Raw genomic sequence first — 27,166 nt, forward strand, 5'->3', positions numbered from 1 at the left:
GGTGACTGGAAAAGCTGCATTCTGAACTTCATCTGTTGTATGATTAGTCATTTATTTCATAATGCCCGAAACTACCAATGGATTAGTTGGTGCGACATATTCCTGTGTGATCTGTGAGTCCCATTCTGGGCTCAAGATAAGCACATACTGTCACCTTAAGCAAGGTGCACTCCCAGATGCCTTTTTGCACCACCCAACGAGATGTCCTGTACTTTGCTTTGAACAAGACATGAACATTGACTGGAGAGTCTTTTCACATGACAGCAATAAAAGTGTTAGCAAAACGTAATTAATATTTGAGATGCTGTGTATATCTCCTTACTTCTGCAATCAGTTTTGCTAGTTTGCATTCCTGTTTATATTTTACTGGGTTAACAACAAGATGCCCTTATTTGGCACTTGCGTAGTGCTCGCAATTTACATAGTTTTATTCATTCCTGGGGGAAGGGTATTTGGCAAGGCTGGTATTTATTGCTCATCCTTCCATGCTCCTGAGAATATGTTGATGATGGGTCTTTGTTGTCATTGAGTCATAGAGATGTACAGCATGGAAGCAGACCCTTTCGGTCCAACCCGTCCATGCCGACAAGATATCCCAACCCAACCTAGTCACACCTGCCAGCACCCGGCCCATATCCCCTCAAACCCTTCCTTTTCATATACCCATCCAAATGCCTTTTAAATATTGCAATTGTACCAGCATCCACCACTTCCTCTGGCAGCTCATTCCATACACGTACCATCTCTGTGTGAAAAAGTTGCCCCTTAGGTCTCTTTTATATCTTTCCACTCTTACCCTAAACCTATGCTCTCTAGTTTTGGACTCCCCCACCCCAGGGAAAAGACTTTGTCTATTTACCCTATCCATACTCCTCATAATTTTGTAAACCTCTATAAGGTCACCCCTCAGCCTCCAACACTCCAGGGAAAACAACTCCAGCCTGTTCAGCCTCTCCTTATAGCTCAAATCCTCCAACCCTGGCAACATCCTTGTAAGTCTTTTCTGAAATCTTTCAAGTTTCACAACACCTTTCCGATAGGAAGGAGACCAGAATTGCACACAATATTCCAACAGTGGCCTGACCAATGTCCTGTACAGCTGCAACATGACCTCCCAACTTCTGTACGCAATACTCTGACCAAGAAAGGAATGTGGATGACACCTTTGTAATCATTAAAAACATAGAAATAGAGAACACACACCGGATTATCAACGCCACACTCACAGGAATCTGATTTACTAGAGAGGAAGAAAAGGACAACCAACTCCCATACCTAGACGTGATGGTACAGAGAACACCGAACGGAGAATTCACCACAAAGGTATAGAGGAAAGCATCACACACAGACCAAGTCCTGAACTACGAAAGCTACCACCCCAACACATACAAAAGAAGTTGCATCAAGACACTATTCAAAAGGGCCACAACACACTGCAGCTCACCAGAACTGCAAAAAGAGGAAGAAGAACACTTATACAATGTATTTGCCAAAAACAGATAACCGCACAATTTCATCAACAGAGAAAGACAACGGAACGAGGACATGCCGCAACCCAAAGGATTAGCCACACTACCATACATCAAGAGCATTTCCAAACTAATAGCCAGACTACTGCGACCACTAGGACTCATAACAGCACACAAACCAACAGCCACTCTCAGACAACAACTCACCAGGACGAAGGACCCGAAATCCAGCATGAGCAAAATCAATGTAGTGTACAAAATCCCATGCAAGGACTGCACAAAACACTACATAGGACAAACAGGAAGACAGCTAATGATCCGCATCCATGAACACCAACTAGCCACGAAACGACACGACCAGCTATCCTTAGTAGCCATACACTCAGATGATAAGCAACATGAGTTCGACTGGGACAACACTACTATTATAGGACAAGCCAAACAGAGAACAGCCAGAGAATTCCTAGAGGCATGGCATTCATCCACAGATTCAATCAATAAGCACATCGACCTGGACTCAATATACCGGCCACTGCAGCGGACAGCTGGAACTGACAACCGGAAGCGGCAGAGACAAACCACTACAAATGCTGGAGGAAACATCACAGAAGCGCTTCACAGGACGCTCCCAAGCACTGAGGATGTCACCTAGACAGGGGACGAAACGTCTGCAACACAAATTCCCAGATCGGCGAACAGAACCACAACAACGAGCACCTGAGCTACAAATCTTCTCACAAACTTTGAACATTTTACCATAATTTACTCTTTTTCCGAATTTCAAAACACCGAATTATTGCTGGTTTTATCTGAAGATTTGCTTTTTTAAGAATGGGATTTGTGCAATTTAACAGATCAGTGATTTTTTTTAAGGTTGGAAATACCTAGCAACTAAACTTAATTAACATGCACAAATTACAACTAAGCCTGATTCAACTCTTCCACTGCTCCCTGTGCCAAGAGGGTCCGTGATGTATCAATAGATACATAAAGAATTCCTTTGATGTCATATTATTCTTGAGCTCTCTTGCATTATTTTTATTTTACCTGGTTTGGGAAATGGTTAACGAAATGTAATCCAAGACATTTCAGATTTTCACAAGTAACTCAAAAATTATTGTGTATCTTTAGAAATCAAAACAGTAATGTTCAGCCTGCAGAAAGAGTGTCTTATTAATTTGACTCGCTAATCAGACAATTTACACATGCAGATTGAATCAGGAAACAGACATTGCATGTTAAGTCAATGCTCAGAAGACGTAACCTTATGGGATGTGATAACATAATTAGGTTGTTAAGGGTAAAGTGTCCACAAATTACCAGATTAATATATATGCATATCGATCATGCTAATTATATTAAATTAACCAGATGAATTAGGCTGGTATCAAAAATGTCCTTCTCCATTCCTATGCCTACCTTTATCTCCCAACCTACCACTAACTGTCCATGATTCCAAGCTATTCTATTGAATTTATTTTTAACGAAACTGCTCAGGCTGTGAGTGACTGGAAAAACTGCATTCTCAACTTCATCTGTTGTATGAATAATCATTTATTTCATAATGCCCAAAAATTTGAATGGAATAGTTGATGCAACATTCTTCTGTGTGATCTGTGAGTCCTATTCTGGGCTCAAGATAACCAGATACCATCAACCCAAGCTAGGTACACTCCAAGATGCACTCCAAGACACCACTCAACAAGGTGTCCTGCATTAAAAGGGGCATCCAATAGCACCACAAGAAGGCAAATACTTTTCTCTGTTCTGTGAAAGTAAGTGCCATCACCTTCTCTCTGCTACCTCACCCTCAAGGCCAGCACTTGGTATAATTCTACTGCCTTACATGCATCTCACTTAGGCTGATGGACTACAACATTCACTAGTGCAACATCATGTGCACGCAAAGGCTCATCCTTCCAAACTGCAAACCATTCATAACATCTTCCTTTCTTATTCACTAGAACTACCTCCCCACCTCTTGTACACATACATGCTCACAAACTGTTCCCGCATCCACTTCCATCATACTCGATCTTCCCTTTGTCTGGCTCATCCCCTCTCCTCTCCCCACTTTCCCTTCTCCCCTCCAGTCTGATATGATGATAGCACCTGATGAATGTACCTGCAGTTCCTGGATTGCTTACACTTGACCTACAGGCCAACTCCCTGTGTAATCTGACTGGTCACTAGGGCTGACTGTGATGGCAACCCCTGACTGACTGTAGCACTTCTCCACCCCACTGCAGTCAGACCCCCTTTGACTTTCACACGTCGCCACATCTATGAGACCTTGGTGAGAGAGTGAGAGGATTGGATGCTTTGGTTCACAGGTCAAGTTAGGCCAGAGTCCAAGAAGGGAAGGTGGCCGCAAAGTGGGCCGCAAAGGAGATACATCCTTCTCCCATGTGTAGTCTGAGCAGTTGGAGAAACAACAGGCGTTCAACTTGTCACACTCCTTTGTCCACCATGTGAAAAACTGCTAGAGGACAAGAAGAGGCCCTAAAGTGTTACATAATTGGCTACAAAAGATGCCGGGGACAATTTTATAGGGGCTCCCTGCCTGTCAACCTGTGTCCAGGAGGCACTAACCCTGGGTGTGCATGTACACAAGTCATCAAGGTTGCACGGTAGGTTTAGAAAGTCCTTAAAAAGGCGCATCAGGATCCTGGATCTTACACATAGAGGCATGCAAAAACAAGAACTAATGAGGAACATTTATATAACAAGAACTTATAAGGAACATTTTTTTTTGTTTAGCAGCAGGAAGAGTGGGAGCGACAACCGGGGGCTTGCCAGGAAGATAAATTTCAAATTATATAAATCTACCTCAGGTATTCAGTGGTCTCCATTGTTCTAGCAGCAGTAGCAGTGGGAGGAGCCACAGAGAGGACTGGGGGCTGCTAGGAAGACAAGTGACTGCTTTAAAAACTTACCACGAGTGTCGGGGCCCTCCTGTTTAGCAACAGGAAGAGCGGGACCGAGGACCAGCGGGCTGCCAGAAAGATAAATCAATGCTTTAAAAACTTACCTTGTGAATACGCAGAGCGCACGCTGAGCAGGAGTGGACACGAGACTGATGAGTAAGTGAAGTAATATATTTGGGGGGTTGCGTTACCCAAAGCACTACTTAGGTAATGTCTCCCACCCACGCAAATTCCTCCAAACAAAAAAAAGTTCTGTACACCGGATTGGTAAGTTAACTAGTTTTTAAATTTTTCAATAGTCTCTTTGGGAACTTGGAATGTGGGAATGGATGTTAGGACAGGTGAATGTTTCTCCTGCAGAATGGGGGAGGCAAGGGTCACCAATAGTGTCTCTGCTGACTTCATCTGCGGGAAGTGCATCCAACTCCATTAGGGAGCTGGCGCTGGATGAATTTCGGATCTTTCGGGAGGTGAAGGGAGTTATTGAGAGGAGTTACAGGGAGGCACAAGAAAAAAGTAGATGGATTAAAGTGGGACTGAAAGGCAACCGGCAAACAGTGGAGGGATCTCCTGTGGCTGTTCCCCTCAATAACAATTATACCGTTTTGGAGACTGTTGGGGGGATAACTTACAAGGGGCAAGCCTTGGGGTACAGGTTTCTGGCGAAAGCGAACACTGCGTGTGCTGGCAATTAGAATCGTGAGTGTGGTGCTGGAAAAGCATAGCAGGTCAGGCAGCAACCAAGGAACAGGAAAAACAACATTTCAGGTAAAAGCCCCTCATTATTCCTTTGGTTTTTGCCCGAAGCGCCTTTTCTCCTGCTCCTCGGATTCTACAGGTTTCTGGCACAGAGTCTGTCCCAGTTGCTCAGAAGAGAGAGGGGAGAGGAGCAGAGCATTAGTCATTGGGGACTCCATAGGTAGGGGCACAGATAGGAGGTTCTGTGGGAATGAGAGAGACTCATGGTTGGTGTGTTGCGTCCCAGGCACCAGTGTTTGTGATGTCTCAGATCGTGTTTTCAGAATCCAAGTCGTGGTCCACATGGGCACCAATGACACAAGTAGCACGAGAGATAGGGATTTAAGGCAGAAATTCACGGAGTTGGGATGGATGCTTAGAGCTAGAACAAATAGAGTTCTTATCTCTGGTTTGTTACCCTTACCACGTGCTAGCGAGGCAAGAAATAGGAAGAGAGAAGAGTTGAACACGTGGCTACAGGGATGGTGCAGGAGGGAGGGTTTTAGATACCTGGATAATTGGGGCTCTTTCTGGGGTAGGTGGAATCTCTACAAACAGGATGGTCTACACCTGAACCAGAGGGGTACCAATATCCTGGGGGGGGCAGGTGGAGAGGTTTCTTAATGGACTTCGGGAGGGTTTAAATTAATTCAGCAGGGCGATGGGAACCTAAATTGTAGTTCCAGTGTACAGGAGGTTGAGAGTAGTGAGGTCACAATTAAGGTTTCAGGGTTGCAAGAGTTCACTGGCAAGACAAAAGGTGGTTTGAAGTGTGTCCAATTCAATGCTAGGAGCATCCAGAATAAGGTGGGAAAACTGGCAACATGGGTTGGCACCTGAGACTGAGATGTTGTGGCTGTTTCAGAGACAAGGATAGAGCAGGAACAGGAATGGTTGTTGCAGATTCTGGGAATTCGATTTTTCGGTAAGAACAGAAAAGATGGTAAAAGAGGGGGAGGTGTGGTATTGTTAGTCAAGGACAGTATTACAATGGCAGAAAGGAAGTTTAAGGACTCATCTACAGAAGATGAATGGGCTGAGGTTAGAAACATAAAAGGAGAAAGCACCCTGTTGGATGTTTTCCAAAGGCATCCAAAGAGTTGCAGAGATACAAAGGAAAGGATGGTTCTGAATAGAAGCAAGAGTAACAGGGTAGTTGTTTTGGGGGACTATAATTTTCCAAACATTGAGTGGAAATACTGTAGTTCAAGTACTTTAGATGGCCAGCTTTTGTCCAATGTGTGCAAGAGGACTTCCTGACACAGTATGTAGACAGGCCAACAAGGGGTGAGGCCTGTCTGGGTAATGAAGCCAGACAGATGTTAGATTTGGTGATCACTTTGGTGATAGTGACCACAATTTGGTTGTGTTTACTTTAGCAATAGATAGGGATAGGTATGCACCGCAGGGCAAGAGTTATTGTAGGGGACAGGCAATTATGATGCAATTAGACAAGATTTAGGACGCATAGGATGGGGAAGGAAACTGCAGGTGATGGACACAATTGAAATGTGGAGCTTATTCAAGGAACAACTACTGTGTATCCTGCTAACTATGAACCTATCAGACATGGAGGAAGTGGTTGAGCGAGGGAGCCGTGATTTACTAAAAAAGTTGAATCTCTTGTCAAGAGAAAGAAGGAGATTTATGTTAGGATGAGATATGAAAGTTCAGTTAGGGTATTTGAGAGTTCCAAGTTAGCCAGAAAAGACCTAAACAGAGAGCTATGAAGTGCCTGGAGGGGACACGAGAAGTCATTGGCAGATAGGATCAAGGAAAACCCTAAAGCTTTCTATAGGTATATCAGCAATAAAAGAATGACTAGAGTAAAGTTAGGGCCAATCAAGGACAGTGGTGGGAAGTTGTGTGTGGAGTCCGAGGAGATAGGGGAAGTGCTAAATGAATATTTTTTTGTCAGTCTTCACACTGGAAATAGACAATGTTGTCAAGGAGAATACTAAGATACAGGCTACTAGACTAGGCATGATTGAGGTTCATAAGTATGTGGTGTTAGCCATTCTGGAAAGTGTGAAATTATATATGTTCCTGGGCCAGATGGGATTTATCCTAGGATTCCCTGTGAAGCCAGGGAGGAGATTGCAGAGCCTTTGGCTTTGATCGCTATGTCAGCATTGTCTACAGGAATAGTGCCAGAAGACTGGAGGATAGCAAATGTTGCCCCCTTGTTCAAGAAGGGGAGTAGAGACAACCCTGGTAATTCAAGACCAGTGAGCCTTACTTTAGTTTGTTGGTAAAAGGTGTTGGAAAAAGTTATAAGAGATAGGATTTATAATCATCTAGAAAGGAATAAGTTATTAGGGATAGTCAACATGGTTTTGTGAAGGGTAGGTCATGCCTCACAAACCATACTGAGTTCTTTGAGAAGGTGACCAAACAGGTAGATGAGGGTAAAGCAGTTGATGTGGTGTATATGGATTTCAGTAAGGCATTTGATATGATTTCCCACGGTAGGCTATTGCACAAAATACAGAGGCATAGGATTGAGAGCGATTTAACAGTTTTGGATCAGAAACTGGCTAGTTGAAAGAAGACAGAGGGTGGTGGTTGATGGGAAATGTTCATCCGGGAGTTCAGTTATTATTGGTGTACTGCAAGGATCTGTCTTGGGTCCACTGCTGTTTGTCATTTTTATACATGACCTGGATGAGGGCGTAATAAGATGGATTAGTAAATTTGCAGATGACACTAAGGTAGGTGGAGTTGTGGATAATACTGAAGGATGTTCCAGGTTACAGAGGAACATACATAAGCTGTCCAGCTGGGCTGGGAGGTGACAAATGGAGTTTAATGCAAAAAAGTGTAAGGTGATTCACTTTGGAAGGAGCAATAGGAATGCAGAGTACTGGCCTAATGGTAAGATTCTTGGTAGTGTAGATGAGCAGAGATCAATGTAGATCCTTGAAAGTTGGCACCTAGATGGATAGGGTTGTTAAGAAGTCATACGGTATGTTAGTTTTTATTGGTAGAGGAATTGAATGTTGAAGCCATGAGGTCATGTTGCAGCTGTACAAAATTCTGGTGTGGGTGCACTTGGAGTATTGCATAGAGCTCTGGTTACCACATTATAAGAAGGGTGTGGCAGCTTTGGAAAGAGTTCAGAGGAGATTTTCTAGGATGCTGTCTGGTATGGAGGGAAGATCTTTTGAGGAAAGGCTGAGGGACTTGAGGCTGTTTTCGTTCGAGAGAGGGAGGTTGAGAGGTGACTTAACTGAGACATGTAAGGTGATCAGAGGATTAGATCGGGTGGACAGCGAGAGCCTTTTTCCTTGGATGGTGATGGCTAGCAGAAGAGGACCTACCTTTAAATTGAGGGGTGGTAGATATAGGAGAGATGCCAAAGTAGTTTCTTTACTCAGAGAGCAGTAAGAGCGTGGAACGCCCTGCCTGCAACAGTAATAGATTCGCCAACTTTAAGGGCATTTAAATGGCCATTGGATAAACATATAGATGAAAATGGAATAGTGTAGGCTAGATGGGCTTCAAATTGGTTCCACAGGTCAGCGCAGCATCAAGGGCCGAAAGGCCTGTACTGGCTAGGCCTCAACTGGATTATTGTTTCTGGTTCTGAGTGCTACACTTTAAGAAGGATGTGAAAACTTTAAAGAGAATCAAGTGAAGACTTCTGAGTGGTTTCAGTGCTGGAATTCACTGTTATTTGGATAAATTGTGATCGTTATGCTTGGAGAATGATCGATGGTTGAGGGGAGAATTGATTGAAATTTTCAAATCGCTAATTCATTCACAGGATATGAGTGTCACTGGCTGGGCCAGGAGTTTCTGCCCATTCCTAATTGCCATTGAGAAGGTGCTGATGGAATTACATTCTTGAACTGTTGCAGCTTTTGGAGTTAGGGACAACCACAGTGCTCTTAGGAAAAGTCCAGAACACAGCGACAGTGAAGGAAGTTTCCGAGTTGGGATTGTGTGGACCTTGCAGGGGAACCTACAAATGGTGGTGTCCTATACATCTGTTACATTTTGGCTTCCAGCTGGCAGAGGTTGTGATTTTAGAAACTGCTCAGAAAGGACCCTTAGTGAGTTGCTGCAGTGCATCTTGTAGATGGTGTACACTTTGCCGCTATGTGTTAGTGGCTGAGAGAATAAATTTTAGAAATTATGGATGGGTGGCAATGATGCATACCCTGGTACATCAAGCTTCTTGAGCGCTGTTGGAGTAACACTCATCCAAGCAAGTGAAGAGTATTTTGTCACACTCCTGATTTGTGTCTTATAGGTGATGGACAGTCTTTGGGCATCAGGAGTTGGTGATACTTGTTGGAAGCATCTTATTGGAAAAATGTTTCCTTAAGGCATTGTTTTGCCCACTGCATGTGTAACTCCTAGAGTCTCACTTCAAACAAATGATTTCACGAATCCCATTTCACAGAAAAATCAAAAGGGACTTGAAACATTAAATCTGTTTCTGTCTGCCAGACCTGCTGAGTTTCTCAAGTATTTTCAGTTTTTAATTCAAATCCCCAACATTAGCAATACCTTACTTTTATTTGTTTCCTATTTGGCTCACTGCAACTTTTCTGATCATCCTGAATTATTGCATTAAACAGGTTTTGTTCAAACAAACCAGTAATGCATGTAGACTCTGTTTCAAACACTGTTTCATTGGTTCGCTAACAATAACGTTATGGTATGCATAAATTAAATAATAGCATTAAAGTCACATACAAATCAAATTGCAAACTGGTTGTAAGAAATTTGAAGTAACTATTCAACATATTGGTGTGTAGCAGGCACATATGAGGTTCAGCAACCAGACAATTGTAGATGCTACATTACAATGTAGATGAATGACATCCGTAGATTTAGAAACCAGTTTATAAACCAATTTACCCAATCTCAGATGAGTCATCTGGCAAATACGTAAAGAGCAATAGAACAGAGTCTAAGGAAAAGCATCATGTATATGTTTGATGCACATGTCGATGAGAATATTGGATGAAAACAGGCTGAGAAAACAAGGAAAGCATCTCTTCAGACCTTCAACATTCGCTTCAAATTCTTTCCTGTTTCCAAAAGGAGTGGAGACAGAATGAATTACAAGTTGAAAGGTCATGTTAACATTCTGATGTCTCACCCAAAAGGACACTTTGTATTTGACCTCCTTTAGTAGGCTGCCTGCCCAAATGGATCTGACACAAATTTTGTGCTTGCCTGGTGCTAACATAATTTCAGCTTTCCTATATTTCTAGAAGGAAACTGTTTGAAAGAAGGGTCAGCAAACATCATTGCAACATTATAGCCAGGGCTTCACCTTTGAGTGTGAATCCTAGATGGACGGAGATGTCGAATTTACCTTAATGAATCACCATTAAAGGTTGGAAATCTCCTCGAAAACATTCACCTGAACTTAATGATGGTTCATTGGATCAATTGTTACCCTGTTCTGGTATCCCTTTCGAGGTTAGCTGACTCAAAACAGGTCAGTGATGTGCCTCAGTATAGCATGCAATTGTTCTGAGTTTGATTACGTGAGTCTGTTTACCATCAAAATTCACTGTGCTTGATTAGTTAACCCTGGGTATGGACTCAGCAAAGTAAAAAAAATTGTATATTTTGCTGTAAATAAAAGGTGTAAGCATGGAACCAACACTTTAAAACAGTATTCAAAAATTCTTGTTACAAACATAGAAACTGAGGCATCACCTCTATAGCACTAAAATATTGGAGAGCAGTCTCTGAGTAAGGATAACAATGTTCATTACCTTGTGAGATGCATACACCCTGTAATTATTATATGTGAATAGCAACGTACCAGAAGCCAAAAGGAATCCACCTCCTAATTTGTAGAGTTTGGCATTAACAAATGGCACTGCACAAACGAGCAGAAATCCTCCCACAATTGCAGCAGCCACACCCAGTATTATAAATGCCGTCCAGAAACCTCGATACACTGTATAGGAGAGAATATGAAAATGAATTAATCCTGCTGTTCAATTAGATGCATTCATTTAACACTACCTATCATTAGCTGATCTTTGATTGAATTGTTTTTGGAGAAATGTAAGAGTAAACTCTTTGTGTGCATCTCACATTTTCTATCATGCAATTTTCATTCTCTATTTTACTCCCTTGTGCCATCTCTATGTTTTCATTCATCACTTTTGCTCTGTTTCTCTCTGGTTTCCCCACATTCTCGTTGGATGAAATCTCACAGAGGTGTTAGGAGTTATGGTCACTGGCTGGGGAGTTGACAAAACCTCTGGGCTACCTCCTTTTGAGAAGGCCATTGTATCTTGAGCTACTCAGGAACTATGTGAGCTAGTGGGTGGTCTTTCCTTAGGATCGAAGGAGAAGAAGCTTTGTCAGCCTGTTGGAGGCTGGCATCTTTTCTGTACGCAGGAGAACTACCAGGGAAGTAGTGGCTGTACATAACTTCCATATTACTATGGACTGAGGAGGAACACAAGTTGGCAATGGTAAAAGTGTCCTGGTGAGACACCATGTCAGAGCAATGGCCTTGTGGTATTATCACTGGACTGTTAATCCAGGTAAGCAGGAATGGTCTGGGGAATTCGGTTTGAATCCCACCACGGTAGATGAGCATGAAACTGTCAGGAAAATCCCACTTAGTTCAGTAATGTCCTTTAAGAAAGGAAATTGGTTGACACTTAACTGCCCTCTGGGCAATTAGGGATGGGCAACAAATGTAAGTTTCGCCAGCAACACCCTCATCGCATAAACAAATTTAAAAATAGAGAAGTTAGAGGTTATGAGGTTTTAGCAGGAAGGCAGGGGCAAGTAGTTTTCAGCATCTCCATCCTTCTCAATGTAGGATCACTTGTTCAGGCCTTCAAACGAGGCCCACTCTCCTCACCTCTCAAAAGCTGAAAGACAAAGCACAGTGGGAGTTTGGCTTCCTTCAGCACTGGGTTTCCTCCGGGTGCTCCAGTTTCCTCCCACAGCCCAAAGGTGTGCAGTTCAGGTGGAGTGGACATGCTAAATTGCCCTGCAGTGTCCACGGATGAATAGATTGGGTGGATTAACCATGGGGAATACAGGGTAGGTGGGGATGGTGGATCTGGGTGGGATGCTGTTTGGTGGGCCAGTGTGGGCCCAATTGGCCAAATGACCTGCTTCCATGTTGTAGGGATTCTATGATTCTAACTGAAAATGTGTTGCTGTAAAAGCACAGCAGGCCAGGCAGAATGAAGAGTCCTGAAGAAGGGCTTATGCCCGAAACGTCGAATCTCCTGTTCCTTGGATGCTGCCTGACCTGCTGCGCTTTTCCAGCAGCACATTTTCAGCTCTGATCTCCAGCATCTGCAGACCTCACTTTCTCCTCCATTCTATGATTCTAAGACTCATGGTGAACACCACATCATTGGCAGTGGGATGAGGCCTAAAGTGAGTTTCCATTCACTTGGTGGCAGGTCACACAGCCATACAGGGGCCTTTCCACCATAAATGCCTTCAGGGTGGAGGCAACAAGGTACCTGAGTGCCCACCCGATGTCACGCTGTCTGATTAAAATCTCTCCCATCCCCAGCCAAACTTATTCTGAGGGAGTGCACATTATCTGTTCTTGCTGACTCCCTGTAACTCATTTCTGCATGTCTCACCTTCCATTTGCCTCATATCTTATCATTGAATGAAAACTGACATGGGCCAGCGTAACAACTGCTAGATATTCTGTGGTGTACTTCTCAAAACCTGTCCACCATCTATAAAGCAGAAGTCAGAAGTGTGATAAAATATATTGACTTGCCTGGATGAGTAAAGGTCTGACAACACACGAGAATCTCAATGCTGTTCAGGACAGCGCAGCCCACTTCAGAAAACCCATTTCCATCTTTTACTATTCACCCTCTTCACTACCAATGCTCAGTAGCAGCGGGCTGTAGCATCTACGAGATCCACAGCAACAGCTCACCAAAGCAATTTCTAAACACACAACCACTATCATCTAGAAACGAAAGGGCAGCACACATCGTGGGAACACCATCATCTACAATGAACCCTCCAAGCTACACACCATTCTGATTTGGAACAAAATCACCATTCCTTTACTGTCACCAGATCAAAATCTTGGAACTCCTTCTCATAATATACATTTAACCTAAGGACTGTAGCCGCTCAAACAGACTTTAAAGAACAATTGTAGATGGGCAATTAATGCTGGTCTAAGGCAGTGATGCCTACATCCTGTCTCAGAAGTAAAATAAAATCTGCTTGCCTTTCACTTTACTTTTGCTTGTATCTATCTTTCACTGTCTCTTTGGACTGGATTGTCCCAATACATTGTGTGCGAGCTGTGAGGTGGAAGGGACGATAATGTAATATCAGGCTAGAAGCACAGGTGTACCCACTACCAGAGACGTTTCCCAGTAATAGGAAAGATAGTGGCTTTTCAGTTCATTAACTAAGTAGGGAAACCAATTGATTGACATATCAAGGGAAATTTTACCATGATGCTGTGAGTTTACTCCAGCCAGGATAACTCCTGCCCCAAGGAAGAGGCAGTGGCTTCCTAATGGCATCCTGAGTGAGGGAGCTTCCTTTGCAAAGACTCCACATCCAATGGAAGTGATACTGGTGACAATGGCTAGCCCACAGCTCAGAATCTTCCTGTCCCATCCCTCTGTTTCTCAATGGGTGATGGGGGCAACCTCAGAGTCAGTCAATAGTGTCACTGCCTCTCAACTGGCTGCTACTGCCCCAGCAACCATCCACAAAGACCTCAGGATTGGCATTTGGTTCTGGTATTAGTACCCATGCCATAACGATAAAGATTCTAGACTTTTATGTCTTTTCTTTCCTCACATTTGTTCTGCTTTTTTTCTTTCGGTTGTAAGACTATAAGACGTAGAAGCAGAGGTAGGCCATTCAGCCCATCCACTCCAGTATTCAAAGAGATCATGGCCGATCTGATCATCCTCAACTTCATTTTCCTGCCTTTTCCACTTAGTTTCTTTACTGATTATAGTTTTAGCAGAACAATTCCATTCTTTTTGAAGTAAAGCCCAAATTCTAATTTGCCTTCCCTATTACCTGCTGAACTTAGATGCTAGCTTTTCATGATTCATGGATGAGGACTCCAAATCTCTCTGTTCTGTAGATTTCTGTGGTCTCTCTCTATTTAAATTTCATTCAGAGCTTCTATTCTTCCTGCCAAAGTATCTCATCTTACACATTGATGGATCTAGGCATGCCAGTGCACAGCTCCCTGACAGTGGCAACACAAGTTGATGAGGTGGTCAAGAAGGCATAAGACATGCTTGAAGAATGGAAGAGGATTGTGAAAATTCAATGACCTTCAGAATACTGTAGGCGAATGAATGGATGAATCAATTACAAGGGTATTCACTAGAACATAGTGCAGCACAGTGCAGGCCCCTCAGCCCTCGATGTTGTGCCACTAACCAATGAATTGGAGGAATAGACATTATCATGGACTTAATAGACCAAACAAGTTCCAAAGAACAACTGAACTCAGCCTCCCCTGGCAATATAGAAATTGTAAGAAAAATTATATATAATTGCATGTGAGAACCATGTACTGTTTCTTAAAGCTAATTATTTTTCAACACTTACCAGCAGTACTGTCATATGAGGATATAGGTCCCATTGCGATTGGAAAAGGGAAAAGATAGCCATGGACACAGTACTTGGATGGGGGTTGGTTTGCTGCACAATACAAGATATTAAGAAGTAAATCACACTCTCCAAAAACTGCTGCAGATTTGTGATGATGAAATAGATATTACTTAGCATGTGACTATTTTGTGCTTTGCTTAGATTGATTTGACCAAACTTTACTCATTAACTTAATGGGTTCTTGTGGTAGCATTTTGACACGAACAACATTGTAGACGAGATGTGACTGTGTTACCTCTGCAGCAATGAAACCTGAAGGATAAAGTGGAGTGAATGGGTGCGCCCAGACAGAAACCACAGTCCAATTAAAAAGTAATAGGACATTAATTATAGGATGTCAGTTAAAAGAGGTGGTGCAGAAGAAAATTCTTCCTTCCAATTAGCCCCAGAATGAGGCAAATAGAGGATGTACCCTCTCTCAACCCAGCAGGCAGGTCACCCAGTTTCCCAGTCAGGAACCCAGCCACAGTTTTTAATTGCCAAGGGAGGATGGTAATGAGTTGTGGCCCTTAAGTAGCTGTTAATTGACATATTAAGGCCCTAATTTGTCACTCATTGACAAAGTTACCAATGGACCCTATTGTACAGCAGTAATTGCCAAGTTGGCAAGGAAGTAACGAGCTTCTCGTCACCTTCTTTGCCTCTCCCAGGAAGGAAAAACTGTGCCCAGTGAGTTCTCATGTTGTAATGACATGCGTTTATCCATCAACAATAAACAATTCTGTTGAAGAGATTTTGGCCTTAAACGCTTCCAGATGCTGCCTGAATTGATATTTCCAATATTTTCTGGTTTTTTTTCAGATTCCCAGCATCTACAGCATTTTGCTTTAGTGTCACTAAATCACATTATATTGTTCCTCAAGTAATTGTTGAATGTAGAATTTGGAAGCTTTCACTTTCCCCCTACATTATCAGTGTCTACAGTTCCATAGTACAATGACATGCTTTAATGCACCTCAATAAAGGTGATGATACACCAAGACAAAACAAATTATTCCTTTCAAGGGTATAATTAACTAATTGTGGAAAATCAAGCATGATTGTTGACCACAGTGGCTTCTATATTTCAATTGAAAATCCTTTTTTAGTACAATGTATAATGAAGATACATGTGGTGCACATGAACGTCTGAAATTGATAACAGTGTATTGGCATTACTTACTGAACCAGAAATTCCAGATACTATCATGGGAAATCCCTTCACTGAACCAGCAACGCCAAATGAAGCCCTCATGGTGAAATGTGATGGCGAATTCATCATTTCCTTCGAATGCTTGCCCACTCTACATGTCAACATAACATAAGACATCTCACAAACAGGTACTGGACAGGTAGGAAATCCAGTTCATAACCAAGATGCAAAAGAAAATCACGTTCTTAGCATTTTAAGTTCAACGAATTTAAGCTTTAACCTGTTACATTTATATAGCTTATGTCAACAATTAATAACCACTTAAGGAGGTCATGCAGCAATAGCTGTTATGACCCCAGTGGCTGGCAGTTCTGCTAACATACAGTGTGTGTGAAACAAATAAAATTATGCAAAGGCTTAAATGGGAAAGAAGAGGGCTGTTCCCTTGTTCAAAGGCACTCCATATCTGATCAGGCCCCAAAACATTGCAGGAATGTTCAGACCTTCATTCACTAAAGCTTAAATTGATAGTGTATTGGATAATGGCAACCAATGCAACACTGCTTGTTTTACCTTACTATCCAAGACAAATCTCTATCCTGTAGAGATCTGAATAAGATCATGTAATTAATAGGAGTTAAAGCATAAAGGATAAATAAATCCTCAGGGTCTTGTGGCGCAGTGGTCGTCTCTCCAATTCTGGGCCAGAAGATCTGGGATCAAGTCTCACTTGCATTGGACGTGTAGCATTACATGTCTGAACAGGTTGATTTAAAATAACTATTTTAAGGTTCTTCTAACATGACAGTAGTGTCTCTACCTCTGAAACAGAAGACCCAGGTTCAAGTCCCAAATGGTCCAGAGGTATAAGTCGAAAAGTATGATGCTGGAAAAGCACAGCAGGTCAGGCAGCATCCGAGGAGCAGGGAAGTTGACATTTCTTGCATAAACTCTTCATCAGAAATGTGTGGGGTTTGGGGGAAAGGGGACTGAGAGATAAATAGGAGAGTGGGAGCGGTGGTGGGGTTGAGGTAGCTGGGAAGGCAATAGGTAGATGGAGGGTGATGGTGATGGGTTGGAGGGGAGGGTAGAGCAGATAGGTGGGAAAGGAAGATGGACAGGTAGGACAGTTCAAAACGTAGTGTTAAGTTGGAGGGTTGAATCTGGAATGAGGTGGGCGAGGGGAGGTGAGGAAACTGGTGAAATGGAAGGTCCCAAGGCTGAAGATGAGGCATTCTTCCTCCAGACGTCGGGTGGCTTGGAATGGTGGTGGAGGAGGCCCAGGACTTGCATGTCCTTGGTGGAGTGGGAGGGGGAGTTGAGTGGTCGGCCACAGGGCGGTGGGGTTATTTGATGCGTGTGTCCCAGAGATGTACCCTGAGATGTTCTGTGAGTTGGCGTCCTGTATCCCCAATGTAGAGGAGACCACATTGAGAGTCCAAAGGTATATCATAACACAGCCTGATTTACAATATCTAAATACATCCTCAGGTGCAGGAAGTGACAAATTATAGGTAGTTCATAAGAACAGAAGAAATAAAAATTGAAATAGACATCATTGCACCTGAAACCTATTCAGCTATTCAATAAAGTCTTAGCTGAACGTTTACACTTGAATATACCCAACTTATCCTCAAATTCCTTAATTCCCTTATAGCCCAAAAGACTATCAATCAGAATCTTGGATATACCCATCGCCTGATTGTCCACAGGAATCCGGGTAGAGAATTCCAAAGGTTCATAGCTCTGAGTGAAGACATTTCTCCTCATCCCAGCCCTTATCCTGACTCCATGGCTGCTTGAAACTCTCCAGCAAGGGGAAACATCTTCTCACCCTCTGCTTTCTGAAAACCTCACAGAATTTTGCATGTCAATTAGGTCATCTCCCATTCTTCTAAATGCCAAAGAATATAGGCCCACCTATTCCTTGTAGGACAGCCTCTCATGAGCCTTAATTTCAACCTATATCTGTCTTGTGGTTAGAGGATTAAAGCAGTATAAAGCACTGCATGGTGTCATCCCACCAAAGCCCCACGTAATGCAGCAAGTCTTCCTTAATCTTAGCTGCTTTGCAATAAAGATTGTGTATGAGTCTGACAGGGTTAATGCTTGATTTCCTGCAATAAGAAGCAACCACCATGAAGATATCATTAGGTATTTAGTGGGAGAGTAAAGTGAGAGTCTCATAGGAGATAGTGCTAAGACTAATTTCTCTCAAGAGTCTTTGCAATAATGTTCTTATACCCTTTAAATTGTTACAGAGTTGCAATAAAATAGATCTTATTTACAGTACAAGGCTCTTCTCTTTAGACCAGAAAGTGGTTACCCTCATATACACAAATGTAAAAAATGAAAAACCCCTATATATAAAATAGATATGGATGGTGGCAGACACAACATGGTGATCAGCATGGGATCTGAAGATGTAATTTCACAGCACCAGTCCCAATGAGACAAACATATTGTAACCCAGAAATCTTCAAGGAGAGTAGATGCTGCAAATTGATGATGACATTAGATTCCAAAAACTCTTGTGTCAGCACTTGGTGATAAATTAAAATGCATATTACAATATGAGTTCCAGACTTGACAAACAGTGTATCAGAACAAAAGAACCTTATAGCTTCAAAATGGAGGTACAAGTTACATTGCAAGGTAGTGGTCTGTGGGGAACAGTCCTTAGCCTGAGTGAACAGACATCAGCCATTCTGTGAGTCAGAACGAAAAATCCCAGTACAAGAGGAAATGCCTGAAATGAGAACGTAATTCAGGCTAAAAGGATGAGAACTTCAGAATTAAATTCCAGCTCAGAGTTGTATTGTTGCCGTAGTATGTGGATACAACCAGATACAGCTAGAAAACAACTAGGAGAAAGTGAGGACTGCAAGATGCTGGATACCGTGTCAGAAGTTGAACAGTAAACCCATTTCTGTGCACTTAGGAGTATAGTTAATGATGTCAATGCTCGTCAAGGTGGTATATAGAATAACAGGCACATTTGAAGAGGTAGCAGAAGAGGTTTATGCCTGAAATGTCGATTCTCCTGCTCCTTGGATGCTGCCTGACCTGCTGTGCTTTTCCAGCACCACACTCTCAGCAGCTAGAAAATGAAATGGTAATACTAAGGCCAAGAGAGAAACTCACAAGATGTGGGAGTGGAAAGCCTGGGAAACCATGAATCCTGTGATTTTTAAAGAAGAAAAAGTAATTATGGAGCATTTTAATGAAATGAGTGACTCTGGTCTGAGACGGAACCTTTCAGGAGACCCCATTGCAGCTATGAAAGCGGGGGAATCCTCCGGGAAAGAGCAGAAAGATGCTCTTGAAGGAACAGGAGAACCCAGATCACTGCAAAATCACAATCTTTAAAGATAAAATACTCAGTCTCATGAGAAACCCATGGCACAAGAAAGTGTAATGGCAGGAAAATTTAATTTTAGGGATGGCTAAAATAGAAAACAACAAATTGGCTCAGTTGTTAGCACAGTTGGCACCAGGGACCTGAGTTCGATTCCAGCCTCAGATAACTTTCTGTGTGGAATTTGCACATTCTCCCTGTATCTGTGTGGGTTTCCTCCCACAGTCCAAAGATGTGCAGGTCAAATGAATTGGCCATGCTAAACTGCCCATTGTGTTAGGTGCATTAGTCAGAGGGTGATGGGTCTGGGTGGGTTATCCTTCGGAGAGTTGGTGTGGATTTACTGGGCCAAAGGGCCTGTTTCCACACTGTAGTGAATCTAACTTAATCTCATCTGAAACATTGGAGTGAGCTATTCTTGAAGTATAGAACGATTTCTCAGCTAGATACCAAGTGAGAAGTTGAACAGTAAATCCATTTCTGTGCACCATCAGGAGTATAGTTAATGATGTCAATGCTCATCAAGGTGATAAATAGAACAACAAGTACATTTGAAGAGGTACCAAAAGTCTTTTCCAATTATTTTAATCTCAAAACAAATCAAATTCTTAAAAGGATAACATTTCATAGAAAAATGCAACATGTAGGGGAATCCATAGAAGATTTCATTAATGAATTAGAGAGGAGCTGTGATAATGGTGTCTTAAAGTCAGACTTGACTCGAGAGAAAAGCTTCAGATGGTGGGTGAATCAGGTTTGGAAACAACATAGCCCAAAGATAAGGTGAGAAGGTACATTTGGTACAGGAGATCTTTGGAATCTATTCAATTCTTATGATGTAGAACCTCTAAAGATAAATGTAAGAAGTTGATACAGTGGGGAGTGGGACAGACACCAAGCATTTGTCAGTCTATGCCAATAATATGGAGTAAAAAAAAGAAATGCAGGCATAAACTGAGCCCAGATATTAAAACCAAAGTTTTTTTTTACTGTCGAATAATAATAAGAAATTGTGCTGAAATAAAGAAAAACAAAAGACTGAAGAACGTCCCACACAAAGCAGTAAATTGGTTAGAAGTTCAATGTTTTCTCAGGGAAATCAGTGACCCACACCAAAAATCTTAACACTGGCATTTATATCAATATGCATCTCACAAATTTCACATCAACACAGGAGCAAGAGCCATAATATTATCAGACAATGAGCCTTGATTGATAAAGCAGAGTTTACGGCTGACAGATTACTGCTCTTGCTTAGTGGCAAGCTTATTGAGTGTTATCGGAGCTGCACTCATCCAGGCAAGTGTGGACTACTTCACCACACTTCTGACTTATGCCTTGTAGACAGTGGACAGACCATTGCAGTGAGGAGGTGAGTTACATACTGCTGGATTCCTAGCCTCTGATCTGCTCTTGTAATCACAGTAGTCATATGGCTAGTCCAGTTCTGCATCTTGAAAAGCACAGCCGGTCAGGCACTTTTTGACTCTGATCTCCAGTGTCAGCAGCGCTCACTTTCTCCCAGTTCAGCATCTTGTCAATGGTAACACTCAAGGTGTTGACAGAGGGGGATTTCCACCAAGGTAACACATGGCTGATGATTAGATTCTCTTCTGTTGCAGATTTTCGTTGCCAAAGTATTGTCCAGGTCTTGCTACATTTAGAAGTGGACCTCTTCAATCATAACTGAACATCCCCACTTCTCACTTTATGATGATGAAGCAGCTGAAGATTATGTTAAAAAGAAAATCCTTTCAAATCCAGAGATTTCAAAGTTCTGGCAAGAGTCTCCAATTGTTATGATCCAAGCAGAAATTATGAATGGACAAAGGCAGATTGCAGACTGAAATCTGGATTGATAGTTTTTAAAAATGGTTTTAACAAAGCGAACGTTTATTGAAATACAAGTGGATACTGCTGCAGATTTGTTTTTAACTTCCATTCTTTGCGCAAAGGAATCACAACAGCACTCCCTCACAGTACTCACATTGGAGAGATTTCCTTTTTCCATCACAACCTCGTTCAACTGCGGCTTCAATTCTCCCATCTTGACAATGTGATAGCATCTTAGTTGAGTCTTCATACATAAGCTTAAATATTTTCAGCTTTAACCAACCACTTCTGGTCTGGAACTTACAAACTAAACTCCTTACCATGAGGTAACCAGTTTCTTAACAATTCTAAGTTATCCTCTTTCTTCGGGAGCCACAGCCTTACACATCCAGCTACAGCCAACGCTTTCAAAAAACTCTCCAAACTTAAATTAAAGTGCTTTCCCAAGCTGCAGGTGTTTCCTGTAAGCTAACAAAAAAGACCCTCTGCAACCTTCTTACTGTAATCTATTATACTATACTAATTATTTTATTTGTCTGTAAAAATTATCCCAACTAAACAAATTCCCACTGGTCTCCAAAAACTCTCTTTCAAGCATTTATTTAAATAAATCCCTATGGTTACAGAAATACCAGTTAATTATTAAACCCCTCCCTCAACACAGATCAAGCCCAATGCCACGAGTTCAAAATCCAATCTTCAAAATAATTTATATTAAAACATATAGAAACCACAATTTTATTCTCAAGATTTTTCACACTAGACCAGTAGGTGATTATCCTTGCCACCCTCAAGCTTCCAAAGAATTCACACACTTCGAAGAGACAGATGTCAGTATATAACAATAAAGACTTAATAACTCCTCTGTGGTCAGTCAAATAAGTAAGGAATGGGATCTTGTGCAGGACAAGGGGTAACAAAGGAATAAAGTTTTAGCTGTTAATCTGGGACACTTACACAACAAGTCACTTTAGTGAAGTGTGGTAAGTCAGTTCCTTTGTGTTTCATATTGCACAGCTTTACATCTGCGATGCATTTTTGATCCTGATAATGCTTATGTTACCAAGCTGCTTTTTCAAACCCTAGAGGTTCTTTCACACGAACCTGGCATCTCACCATCTCCATGTGCTGTTTTCAAATGGAAGTGTTCCCATCAGAGACACAGCACACTGTAATTTTTTTTGTGTGTGTGCCTTAAAGCTGTCTAAAGTGTAAATGAAGAATGGAACATACAGTTTCCAACATTCAAAGTTTCAGCTCTCCCTATCGACAGGACAAATTACCTTCTAAGGCAATGTTATTGTGTATACTTTACAGTCATGTCACTGGCACTTCATGAGCAATAAGGATTTAGTATATCAATGTCACATTTCAACTTACAATTGGACTGGTAAAAAGAAATTGGTTAAGGCAATAGTGAGGATATAAGAGTAATTGGGATATTTTCTTCACTAGAAAGATAACATAGGATTTGATGAGGGGTAAGAGGTGTTAAAACATATTAGAGAATAAAAGTTTGTTGGCTAAAGCCAGCCACTAAATGGCTGCTGCGCCTAATAAGAAACATTTGTTTGGATGTCTGGATTTACCAAGTAATTTTCCAGTTAGTTGGTAATTATCATGATTTGAACTTGCCTGCGGGACCTGAACCTGTCAATTAACTGCAAGTATAGCACACTCGAGCACTGATTAGACACAGGTTTCCTGGACATCGAGCTGTGGCCTACACTCACTCTCCCACTGAGACTGTGGAGTATAATACTATCGTTGGGAGTGGAAGGATGTCTGCATGATCTAAAGAGAAAGTGACCATATTCTCTGACCAGATGATACCAGATGGAGAAGGAAGAGAAGAGGTGGGAAGGAGTCCACAAAGGTATCTAATGGAGAAACGTGAAGCAGGCAATTATTGAGGTGAAGATAGCCAAAACACTGGGCATTACTCCAGTACCACAAGATATACAACTTGATTTACACACACTCTCTCTCTCACAAACACACTCTCATTCACACACTCACACACACACACACACACACATACATACACACACATGCACACACACACATACACACACACACACACACACACACACACACACACAAAACAAGCTGCAACATGACATGACAATAGACAATTCATATGTGGAGTTTGGGTAAATTGGAAAGAACAGCAGTCATTCATTGGTGAGATAGTAATGAGATTTAGTATATGGTTTAGATTGGAGGGGTTATTTATGAAACACGATTTATAATTATCTCAAAAAGCATTTGAATAAATAGTTGAATAACAAATGTATAATGAGGAAAGGACAAGGGAACTAAATTAAATGGATACTTTTCCAGGGAATGGCATTTACCTCATTAACTTCATGGCCTCTTCTGTAATTCTCTTCATATTTTTGCTAGCTTAGTGCCATATCACATGAATAACATAAAATTATCTTTTCATTTTAGATATCAAGTTATCAGAATACAGGCTAGCAATATCATTATAAAACTAACTGGCTTTTGATGTGCTTTCTCCATGGGAATTAAACCCAATGTTCAGGTCAAGTCATACTAAAGGATTGGGAAAATCAAACTCTTTCAAGGGAAATGTCTGTAGGTGGAGGATAATAATGAAAGAGATTAGTGTCCTTGATAAGGTGGACGTGAAAATAGGGAGAATGAAAGATCTCTCTAAGCTGCAGGACCAAGCAGGTGTGCAGCAAGGTGGAAGTTGCTACATCAGCCATAGGTATTTGGAACCTTCAATTTACTGTACAGTTGTCAGGTGTGCCTAAATGAAGTAGCCACACACTAGAGAAAGAAATTAGGAGGTACTATAATGTGGTGGTCAACATTCTCACTGGATGTTGAGAGGGCATTGTTATTGATTGTAATGTTGCTTCATTTGAGGTAAACATCTCTGAACATGGATAAAACACTGAAGAAAATATTCCCTCCCAAGCATGATGACTCAGTTCTATCAACATGGGCAACTGTTATTGAAATGTAAGGCCTCATTTTCTAATTGAACAGTTGTATAACTCTAGTCTAATAATATACTTCTGAAGAGCTGAGAGCTCCATCAAGAATTAAAGAATGGTTGGGAAGAATTGCCAGGAGTGACCAGTCGTCATAATATTATTAGTTAGATAAAGGGAGCAGGGGCATGGGTAGTTATTCACATTGGAGCTTGAATCCAGTGTTCCACAAGGTTTATGATGATTTGGACTTTGGGAAAAGCAAGTCAATTATTAGAATTCGCAGTGTGGATTATAGTTAACACTGATAAATGAAGGTGCATAAGTCAGGAAGACATTAGAAAGCTTGAAGATGATGCAATTAAGTGACAAATAATCTGTAACATAGGTAAGATGTGAGATGATGTATGTTGATCAGAAAAACAGAAACATCATCTGCAATTTAGAAAACAAGAAGCTAAATGGAAAGGAGCAAAGAGCTCTAGGGATACTGGAGAACAAACAAACAGTAAAACGACGGGTAAAGTAATTCAAATGTTAAAGTAATTGATGTAGTTCTAGGAATGTAGACTACAAACTTAGTGTTAACATCCACTAGACCTTGGTCAGGCTCACACTTATGTTACTGTGCACAATGATCCTCTTCACATTCTCGAAATGACATAGAAATATTGGAAAAAGTGCAAAATAAATTGACAAAGGTTGTACCAGAACTTTGCACTTACCATGAAAGATTGAACAGGTAAAGCAAAATGATGACCTAAAGGAGGTCTTTAAAATCAGGAATGGGTTGGATGGAATAGATAGGGACTGAATGTTTCCACTTGTGGAAGGTTTTAAAAACCAGAAGGCATGAACAAAAAAAAAAGACTCAAACATCCAATTGGGAATGAAATATTTTGAAGAAAGGATGAAAAATGTTACCTCAGGAAGAGGTTGAGGCAAATAATTTAAATGTTTTGAAAAGTGAAATTGGATGAGTACATCGGAGAACAAGGAATAAAAAGGTATGCTGAGAGGCTGGGTGTGAGGAGAATCATGGGGATAGGAACACCAGCACAGATTTGTTGGCCTAAATGTCTGGTTCTGTACTGTACATCCTATATAAATTGTACTCAGTTTAAACATTAGGCTGTACATATTTTAGGAAAGGGTTCCAGATGTAACAGTGCAATTTACATTTGGCACTCATCTCAAAAACATTTTGTTCCACTGCAGCTGCGATCTCTAGTTTGTGGAGCTAATTTTCAATCTTTGGAAGCCATTCACGGTTTCCAGTTTCCGAAACAACAAATGAAGCCCAATTAAAAATCTACTCAAAATTCGGAGATGTATCAACTTACCTAAAAAAATTAGCTTGGGTTTGTTTACACCAAATATGTTTTGACCAATGTCTCAGCTGCTTTCAGTAGCTCTACATCTGGTCAAGTACTTTCACAAGAATAGAGAGTGTGCGGTTACTGTGTTTATTGACAATTCTTGTCATGACCTTATATTACATAATCTGCTAGAAAACCATCCAACTGTAGGGAATCAATCTGGAGAATTAACAATGAGTTAGTAACAATTAAACTGCAGTTATAACATCTTTATGTTGCAATCAGTGTTACATTAACTTGTTGCTACTGAAACTACAGAGGAGATTGACATATCTATTTTCTTATACCTCAAATGCATTCCTATTGCATTATGTTTTACATGCTACAATAATTAAATTATAAAACAGTTATCCAGATCTCAGAAAAGAAAGATGAACCCCTCTATGGCAGCCTGGGGTAGGCATGCACAAGTAGTAGACTCGCCAACTTTACTGGCATTTAAATGGTCGTTTAATAAACAAATGGCTGAAAATAGAATATGTAGGATAGATGGGCTTCAGATTGGTTCCACAGGTCGGTGCAACATTGGGGGCTGATGGGCCCGTACTGCTCTGTTATGTACTATGTTCTCTGTTTCTAAGTCTATCTTTTCTCAATCCCTTGCTAACACCTTGCTGAACCATTCGTACAACATTTAGGAGTTTTTCCCAACTGTGCTTACTCATCACATTTTTTAAATTGTTGAGTACTTTACATGTCTTTAAAGTATTTGTCTTCAGGAAACTGAAAACAAAATCACAGCTTCCAGTTTGGGAGAACATTTTTGCCAATGGTAGACCATAATACAATTCCTATCTTAATACTGAACAAAACACTGGAAACAAAAAGTTCAGATCACAATCATTTACTGAAGTAAAGATCAGATTTGTGAGCCATCAGTTAAGGTACACCATAATGGTGTTCAAAGTGGCCATCTCTAGTTGTGCAGGAATATGAAAATGAAGTTGACTTATCCCATTGCACCATTCCACAATTCTAGTGCCACCTCCTTCTCTGTACTTTGTAAAAGCTGTCGTGACTGTGCTGCCTAACCGTTCTGCTCAGCGACGTTAAATGCAAATTGAAAACGGAAAACCTCAAAACTCACCAGTGTGGCATCTATAGGCCTGGACTTAGCATTCTTGGCGTGGTGTTCATACACTTCACAATTCTCTGTTGCTAAGAGCCAGTAATCCGTCCCAAATGCCACCAAAAACAGGAGTAGCCCAATAGCTCCGATAAGTCCTGCTACAAAGGCTATTACACTGACTTTCATGATCAAACTAAAGTTTGTGCATTGAGTAATGTTTTTAACTAGAAGCTCTTTCTCAGCGTGTATGTGAGAATGAGGTGGCTATTTTAAGAGACAGATCAAATTATTCAGTATCTGGTGTGTGTTTCACAGGGGTATGGCCCAATATATTTTAAAATAGATGACCTTGCTAGATAAACATTTGACAATAAAAAAAAGTGATCCTTTTCATAACAAGGGATTACTTTGTCTAATATATTTAATACGGCAGAAATGTTTTTTTCAAAGTTCATTCTGTAGAGGTATTTTGGAAACTGGAGGCAACAACATTGAGGAAAATTGGTATGGGTTATATAGAATGGAATCTTTCATGAATATCAGTGCTACAAGCCAGCTATCTGGTTCCCATGTGTGATGGATCATAGCGAAAAATTCCAGCATTGCAAATGCTTCAGATAACAGTCACCATACCCTAAGATTTCACATGAGAGTGTAACTTA

General features: G+C 41.2%; 1 protein-coding gene across 1 annotated transcript in view; it reads right to left on the reverse strand.

Moving 5' to 3' along the window:
* Positions 1-26,760, reverse strand: part of LOC132820201 (transmembrane protein 182-like) — a 42,743-nt gene extending 15,983 nt beyond the window's left edge. The window contains exons 1-4 of the mRNA XM_060832181.1: positions 26,523-26,760; positions 15,930-16,050; positions 14,705-14,797; positions 10,926-11,063 (exon numbers count right to left, since the gene is read on the reverse strand). Coding sequence (XP_060688164.1) covers positions 10,926-11,063; positions 14,705-14,797; positions 15,930-16,050; positions 26,523-26,690 — 520 coding nt within the window. The 5' untranslated portion in view covers positions 26,691-26,760. The remainder of the gene's footprint in view (positions 1-10,925; positions 11,064-14,704; positions 14,798-15,929; positions 16,051-26,522) is intronic.
* Positions 26,761-27,166: the final 406 nt, after the last annotated feature.

The sequence above is a fragment of the Hemiscyllium ocellatum genome, chromosome 11 (genome assembly GCF_020745735.1).
Source record: "Hemiscyllium ocellatum isolate sHemOce1 chromosome 11, sHemOce1.pat.X.cur, whole genome shotgun sequence".
NCBI classification, from domain to species: domain Eukaryota; kingdom Metazoa; phylum Chordata; class Chondrichthyes; order Orectolobiformes; family Hemiscylliidae; genus Hemiscyllium; species Hemiscyllium ocellatum.